This window comes from Sarcophilus harrisii, chromosome 5 (assembly GCF_902635505.1).
Source record: "Sarcophilus harrisii chromosome 5, mSarHar1.11, whole genome shotgun sequence".
NCBI lineage: Eukaryota > Metazoa > Chordata > Mammalia > Dasyuromorphia > Dasyuridae > Sarcophilus > Sarcophilus harrisii.
Window position 1 is genome coordinate 69,026,302 of NC_045430.1, and position 8,903 is coordinate 69,035,204.

General features: G+C 32.4%; 1 protein-coding gene across 6 annotated transcripts in view; it reads left to right on the forward strand.

Moving 5' to 3' along the window:
- The window catches only part of YAF2 (YY1 associated factor 2), an 82,558-nt gene extending 76,897 nt beyond the window's left edge, over positions 1-5,661 (forward strand). For all 6 annotated transcript variants that reach the window (XM_003770982.4, XM_003770981.4, XM_031940632.1 and 3 more), the window contains one exon: positions 347-5,661. In XM_003770982.4, coding sequence (XP_003771030.1) covers positions 347-584 — 238 coding nt within the window. In that variant the 3' untranslated portion in view covers positions 585-5,661. The remainder of the gene's footprint in view (positions 1-346) is intronic.
- Positions 5,662-8,903: the final 3,242 nt, after the last annotated feature.

The window sequence follows — 8,903 nt, forward strand, 5'->3', positions numbered from 1 at the left end:
TTATTGCTGAATTCTCTGCAATTCTATGCATTGTGGCATAAATATACATTAGCACATCACTGGATCAGACCATAGCCTTTTACATGATTTACATGATTACCATTATATTAAATGTTTTACAATTGATTTTGATAAGACTTATGGTTGGAACCATTTTGTCATGCCTCTAATGCTGAGTAGTAAAAATTGCCAAGTTTTTTAACATCAGTGTATTGGGGGTATGTTTGTTACACTGGATACCTTGTTTTTTACATAGATATATTTTTCATGTAAATTTTGCACTTAAGTTTCATTAAAATTATGTTAGAGGGGAAAACTGGTTTTAAATGTTATAAATTTCATTTAGGCCACGATTGAAAAATGTGGATCGGAGTAGCGCTCAGCATTTGGAAGTGACCGTTGGAGATCTGACAGTCATTATTACAGACTTTAAGGAGAAAACTAAGTCGCCACCTGCATCTAGTGCTGTTTCTGCAGATCATCATAGTCAGAGCGGTTCTAGCTCTGATAATACAGAAAGAGGAATGTCCAGGTCATCTTCACCCAGAGGAGAAGCCTCATCATTAAATGGAGAGTCTCATTAAAGTTTACTTTTTTCCGGTTTCTTTAGTCACTTCTCTGTAACATGCAAATGCAAATATTTTGGCTAACACAAGCCACATTTTCATGACAAGCATTTATGCTCAGCCCACAATCTGTTTTAACATAAAATATAAGTGCATTAGGATTAATAATCTTGTTGCAATCTACACTAAAGACCACATTTCCAGAATTAACATTTTGATATCCAAAGTTAAAAGTGCCATGAAAATGTGGTAGAACATTCATTATGCAGTGTTATTGGTAATCTTTTTCACTTTTAGTGAATTCCAACACTTAAAACTTGATTTCACTACTATTGGCATGTACTGAATTAAAATTTTTATAACATAGTTCAAGCTGCCTAGATATGTATTATTTGAGAATTATAAAACAGTTGTATATGTGTGTTTGTGTGTGTGTGTGTGTATATACACATATATACATACAAATCAGATCAATTTAATCAATTATTAGAGCAACCAGATTTTCATAATAGTTATCTTCTTATACACCTGCTGGTACTTGGTGTGGTTAAATAAGAAAATTGTTATTAAAGGATTTCTATGAACTTGGCCAATGTTTTTTGACACATCTTATTAGATTACTGTTACTGGTTTATCAAATTTTCTTTTATTGACTTTTTAAAACATTCATTTATTATGTTTACTAGCAAAATAGTAAACATTTTAAAGTATCAATTGTTTAACTTTATAATTCAGATATAGTATTATTATCATTATACACTGGTATTTTCCACAATATATAACATTTTCCATTTCAAATAATGATGTGCATTTGCCCAAAAAAAAAAAAAAAAAAAAAAGGCAACAGAAAAATTTCCATTTAAAAAGTTCCAATCCTGTAAAAGATTTCACTGAATAATAATTTTATCATTCTTTTCTTGCCCCAGACTTTTTCAGTGCTATCCACATATATTAATATAATTACTACAGAAATATGGAGTGGTACAGAACTGGGGAATAACTAATAATTTATCCTATTTCTTCTTAAGTAAGCTTTTGTTATGTTAATTGGCCCTTTATTAAATATTTTTAAACAATTCCTATGAAAAACATGCAGTTCCCTATTTTCAGGCATAATTATCATTTATGCATATGTTAATATACTAATACAAACAAAATATTTACAGTCACCTAGCATTATGTAAAATTACCAATAAAATATTTTTATGACTATACCTTTTTCATTTTTGTTTACAGCCAATGTATATTTGATGCACAAAAAAAAAAAAAAATCTCAAAACCGCATAAATTCTCATAGAATTTCCTAATTCTTCTGTTAAATACTTGTTTGCTTGTTGTTTTCTCCCATTAGATTGTGAGCTCCTTGAAGACAGGGACTATCTTTTGCCTTTTTTTTTTTTTTTTTTTTTTTTGTATCACCAACACTTAGCACAGTGCCTGGCACATAGTTCGTGCTTAATAAATGTTTATTGCCCGATATTCTCAAATATAAAGAATTAATATAAATACAGAGTGGACATTTATTAGTGAGCATAGTTTTACAGTATTACATAAGACATCTTCATGATAACTTAAATTGACAGATTTAATGTTTAGGGTTTTGGGGGGTTATAAAATGTAATTTTTTTTGTTTAATTGTCACACTTATAAGCTTAAGAAAGGCTGTTTTGTTAGATGTTAGTTGTGAAATACTTGCATAAAAAGAAAGTCTGGTATGATATCTAAACACTTAAGTATTTCTTTTTTTTTGATTGAATTTATGTAAAAAGATTAAAACAAACTATGGTTTGGGGGATGGTTATTTTAGCAGGACACTTCTAATGATAAGACCAGTTTATTTTTGCACTATGAATTCTACTTTGTCTTTGTTTTATTCATTTCCTATTTCTCAGATGCTTTTAAAGGTTGGTTTATTTTTGAGATCCTGAACATTTGCATATGCTAATGAATCTTCCACTATTTTTAGGTGACACTTTGTTCTACAGACTGGCCTCTAATTGCAGTTTTCTGGCACGAGAAAAAAAAAATTCTGATACTTTAAATGGTTTGCAAAAGAGAATAGTCTGGCAAATATACAAAAATACAGTAAGCAAAAAAATTGGCCCACATGATGTTTCATTGCCTATTAAAAGCAGTTTGCTGTTTTTTATCATACTTAGAAACCGTATTCCCTGTATTATCAGATAAGATCATAGGATTTAAGCTGGAAGGGACCATAGAGGTTATCTGATCTGAACCCCTTATCTGAAAAATCGAAAAACTGTGATTTGAGCTGTTAGGACTAGCAAAATATAGAATAAATGATAGTTAACATTTGCATCCAAGTCCTTTTAACTCCAAATCCAGCATTTTTGCCATATGTTACATTTGATGAAGTATGTAGGATAAATTTTATCTTTTTTTCAGGTGAAAAAACCGAGGCTCACAATGATTGCCAAAGTCACCAAACTTAACTGGCAGTGTCAAGACTCAAACATAAATCCTTTGATTCTGAAACCAGTATTTATAAAATCACAGAAGAGTATTTTTTAAAAATTGTTTTCCTGCTATAACAGATCCTTAATCATATTAATGTGATTACATGTGTTCTTTTTAAATGTTCTTTGATGCTCTTCTAAATATCTTTCCAATGAAAGAATTGATGCTGAATAATTTATTCTATAAGAAGGGAGGAAGAAAAGGGGGAAATGATCTTATCTTTTTCAAATCTGTTTTCCATTAATCATGTAATCAATTAATAGAATTGAAATGTATTTTAGGCAATAAATTAGACAAATTTTGTAGATGAAGAAATTTAAGCCCAGAGAAGTTAAATCCTTTGTCCAGTTTAGCAGGAGTAAACATTTATTAAGTTATCTACTATGTGTCAAGTTTTGGGCTAAGCAATGTGGATACAAAAGATGCAAAAGACAGTCAGTCTCTACCTTCAAAGAGCTTAAAATCTAATGGGGGAGACAACACAAATAATAAACACAAAGTAACTATATTTAGGATAAATAGGAAATAATTTTTAAAAGAAAAGCCCTGGAATTAAGAGGAGTTAGAAAAAGCTTCCTGTATATGATGGAATTTTATTTGGGGACTTAAAAGAAACTTGGGAATTTAATAGGCAGAGAAGAAGAGGGAAAGACTCGGGGCATGGACAAAGAAAATTCCCGGTGCTGAGAACTGATTCTGTCTGTGGAACAGCCAGGAAGGCCTGTGTCACTAGATTAAAAAGTACATGTTGGGAATAAGGTGCAAGAAGACTGGAAAGGTATGAGGAGCTAGAATTTGTTAGAGCATTATGTATATGTACGTACACCTATATTTTAGAAAAAATAATTTAAATGGAGGATGAACTGGAGGAGAGAGAAAATTAAGATAAGCGACCCATCAGCAGATTACTATTATAGTCAAGACATGAGCTGATGAGGGTTTGCATTGGAGTGCTGACAGTGTCAGGAGGAAGAGGAGGAGGAGGGATATATGAGAGATGGTGCAAAGATAAAATAAACAGACTTTGATAATAGCTTGGAGACAAGGGATGAAAAATAGTGAGAAATCCAAGAAGGCTCCTAGCTTGCAAGCATAAGAAACTAGCAGGACAGTCTTACATTCTACAGCAGTGGGAAGATTGGAAGCAGGGAAGGGTTTGAGGTGGAGTGGAGAAGATAATGAATTCTGATTTGGACATAATTGATTTTAATACGAATACTAAACATCTGGTTTAAGATATTTGAAAGGCAGGTGGAGATTAAAGTTTTAGAGGTTAGGAGGAAGATTAGGACAGGAAAGGTAGATTTAAGAATTATTAGCAAAAAGATGGTAATTAAGCTGATGAGATCATTCAAGAGGAGGAAGAGGAGAGAATCCAGGACAACCTTGAATGACTTAGAAGGTGTGATCTGGAGGAGAATCCAGCAAAAGAGATAGAGAAGGAGCAGTCTTATAGATAGGAAGAAAACCAGTAGAGATTGGTGTCCCCAAAACTTAGAGTATCAAGAAGGAGAGAGTGATCAACAATGTCAAGGAAAATAAAAATTGAGAAAAAAGCCATTGGTTTTGGCAGCTACGATCATTAGTAACTTTCAAAAAGACAGTTTTAGTGGAATGGTAAGGTAGGAAGCAACATAATCTAAGGCTGGACCAGAGAACTTCATGACTCCTGAACTATAATACTGAGCTTTTCATCAAATCATCTGGCCCTACCGAGAAAACATTGCTGCATTATATGTGATGCATCTTTGTGGAGAGTTGGTGTACAAGTTTTGTATTTTAAAATACAAATCAAAATAAAGGGAATATAATTTGAAGTTGCAATTATCAAATTTCTTATATACAAAAAAGAGGTAGTTGTTAAAGTATTTTGAATTAGACACCAGAAAAAGTTGCTGGTTTATTGAACTAAAATACTTATTTTATCAAGTTATTTCCTGAAGGTCAGAAAGATTTAAGAATTGAAAATACTTTTTAATTCCTCTTTCCCACTATTTTCCTCCCACTCCCCATTCACCTCCAAAAGACCCCCTGTTAAACTGAAGGATGATATAACATGACCAGTTTTTCATTATGTAAAATCTTTCCCCTTGGGAAAAAAATAAATTAGTATGTGTTATATACATGGAGTCTTATTAAAAATAAAGTTAGGCGATTTTTTTTTTTGTTTCAACCACGTAAATTTTAATTGATTTTTTTTTTAAGAGAGAAATTCTACTTTGAGAATATTTTGAAGAACTGATCTAATAAATGGAACAATTAGTAAATCATTGAATATTTTTATAGTGATCATTTTTAAAACTTTAAAGAGAAATACAGACAGATGAATATATCAGAAAAGAGAGAAAATTAGAGGGTAACATACCCATTCACATACACATTGGACATGCAGCTGTTTGGTCTCTTTATTTGATTGAAATCAAAGAAACTCTGAAACATGACCAATTAAAAAATAACTACAAAGAGCCAAAGAGTGAAGATATGATAACAGAAAATATGATTATGGGTTAGTTTTGTGGCCTGAAGAATAGAACTTTTCATTTTAAAATAAAAAACAGAAAAACATGGAAGGTGCCAGAGGAAAAATAGCAAGTAAAAAAAAAAAAAAAAAAAAAAAGCAACACAAGTCTATAGCAGAGATTAGTCGATGATAGTTGGAAGCAGAGTTGGTAACTATGGAGGGCAGAGACACTAATAACAGAAGAGGGAAAATAAATATGAAATTGAAGGAGATACCAATCCAGTATTTATTGTAGGGTCACATAGCCCTTTAATGGTCACCATTATTATAATATGACATAACACAATCATTGATCATTATGAACATGGTTAATTAAAATTAACTCATGGTCAGTATATCTATCTAAGATAGAAAAGATTTCCATCAAAACTAAAGTTTAAAAGTTTTCATGTAAATGGTTCAATTCAAGAAATGTTAAAGACCTTCTACATTCCAGGGATTGAATATAAAAAAACAAATGAAAAAGACTCTGCCCCCTTTGACCTTACATTCTTCTAGAGATATAAAACATGTATATAGACTAAAGGAAATGAAAAGCAAAAAGTGTCCTAGGTACATCTGAAGAAAGAGAGAATATTAACTAAAGGTTAACAGTTATTTGGAAACCTGTCACTGAAATTCTTTAAATGGGCACATCATGACCAAGACCTGTAGTTTAGAATTAACAATATAGGGACTGTGACAGATGAATAACTGTTATACATGGGATGATCAATTAAGAGGTTATTATTATGATAAACTGGGAGAGATAGGGTAGTTGTGATAATAAGTTAACAGGAGGGAGACAAGTGTTAGAGGAATTGTATTGTCCTTTAATATACAATTAATGTATTAAGAATAGTACTCTGTTTGGGGTACGTTATTTTCATGTAGTTTGTGTGGACCTTTATATAAAATAAGTGCTGTTTCCTGTTGATTTCCATTATGAAATCAAAGATATGTTAGTACCCTTTGGGAAAAATCCCCCATAACTGATCAGTTTGGACCAGAAAGCCATTAGTTTGGGTAAACATGGGTGTTGCAGCATACCAATATAATTGCACCATAAGAAAATATAGTCCTTAATAGTATGTTGTAATAAACTTTAACTTTTTTTCTTTTTAAAAAATTTAATATTGTACTTTTCCCCCAATGACATATAATTTTTAATATAAATCATTTCCCAATGATTTGACTTGGTCAGAATGATCAGAAGAGTTGAACAGGCAGTTTTCAGGCACATCAAAGCTGTAGTCACATAAAAAAAAATTCTTTAAATTATTAATCTGAGAAACGCAAATTAAAACAACTCTGAGACAGCACCTGTCAAGAGTGGCTAATATGTTAAAAAAGGGAAATGTTAGATTTGAAAGGGATGTAGAAAAACAGGGATTTGAATGCATTGGTGATAGAGTTGTGAACTGATTCAACCATTCTGGAAAGCAATTTGGAACTATGCCCAAAGGGCTATAAAATAAAACTGTGCCTACCTTTTGATTGAACAATATTATTGCTAGATCTATATTCCAAGCATATCCAAAAAAGAAAAAAAAAAGGGAAGGGAACTATTTGTACAAAAATATTTAAAACACCTCTTTGTAGTGGCTAAAAATTTCCAATCAAAGGATACCTGTTAATTGAAGAATTGCTAAAAGAAAAAAAAAAAGCTATGGTATATGATCGTAGTGGGGTGTTATTCTGCTATAAGAAATGACAAGCAGGATGATTTCAGAAAAACATGGTATATGAACTGATGAATAAAAAAGCAGGAGAATGTTGTCCACTGTAACAGCAATATTGTTTTATGAAGAATTGTGAATGGCTTAGCTACTCTCAGCAATAAAATGATCCTAGGCAATACCAAAGGGTTAATGAGGAAACATCTATCTGCCTCAAGAGAAAGAACTGATATGGAGTGAATACAGACTTAACCATGCTGTTTAAAAAAAATAAGGAAAACATTTATTAGCATTTGTTTAAAAAATATTGTGAGTTCCAGGTCCTTATTGAGAAGGCATGCACTTCGATACAGATTATATATATGCAGTTACACAAAGCATATTTCCATGTTAGCTATATTGTGAAAGCAAACAGAGGCAAAAAAGAAAAATAAAGACGTATGCTTCAATCTGTATCATAAGTCCTTCAGGATTGTCTTGGATCAATGTACTGCTAAGTCATTCACAGTTGATAATACAGTACTGCTGTTACTATGTACAATGTCCTCCTGGTTCTGCTCATTTCTCTTTGCACCAGTTCGTATAACTCTTTCCAGGTTTTTCTGGAAACATCCTGCTATATTTCTCATAGCACAATAGTATTTGATCACAATCATATAAAACAACTTGTTGCACCGTTCGCAAATGATGGACATCCCTCAATTTGTAATTCTTTGTTATCATTAAAAGAATTGCCAAAAATATTTTTGTACATATTGTTCTTTTTCTTCTTTTTTTTTAATCTCTGTGGGAAACATCTAATAGTGCTTGTTCAAAAGACATGCATGATTTTTATACACAGAAAATCGTGGGCATAGTTCCCAATTCTTAGCAATTAACTCTTGTGACACTAATAGTTCTCTTCACTTGAGACAGTGGATAGATAGAGGGCTGGGCTCTAGGATCAGAAAGATCTGAATTCCAATCTGGCCTCTGATCCTTACTAGCTCTATGACGCTGGGCAAGTCACTTAATCTGTTTGCCTCAGTTATTAAATGGGGATAACAGCACCTACCTCATAAGGATGTTATGAGGATCAAATAAAATCCTATTTGTAAAGCATTTTAGTAATATGCCCAAAATGTGATAGGTACAATATAAATATTTATTCCTTTCTCTTCTTCCTGTTTCTAACTCTCCGCCTTTCCATCAGCTTTCTCCTTTGCCCTTAGCTTCATTTCGGACCATAGTAACTGACCTTTTGCCCTTGATTTTGTCAAGCTCATCCGAATTTCTGAAAGTTAAGCTTGGATGTTATGGTTTCATAATGGCTAACAGACCTATGTAACAGTACCACTAAGTCTAACCTGTTTCTTACCAAGAATCCCAGCTTTCATTTGAAGATCCCCCAAGGGAGGGGGAATCCACTTTCCTCTAAAGGACAACAGGTGTTAGGCACCTTTTCCTTACTTTGATTGATTCTCTTTCCATAAATTCCACCTAGTGGAATTTTCATCCTGTTATCTGTGACCAAACAGAGCGAGTCTGATAATCCCCTTGTCCATGTGACACAACTCAATCTTTTCCAGTCTAAAATTCCAGTTTCTTCTATTGATCTTAGTATGGCATGGTCATTAGCCACATTACCACCTTAATCACCTTCCTCTGGACACTTTCAAAACTCGTCACTGTCCATCCTGG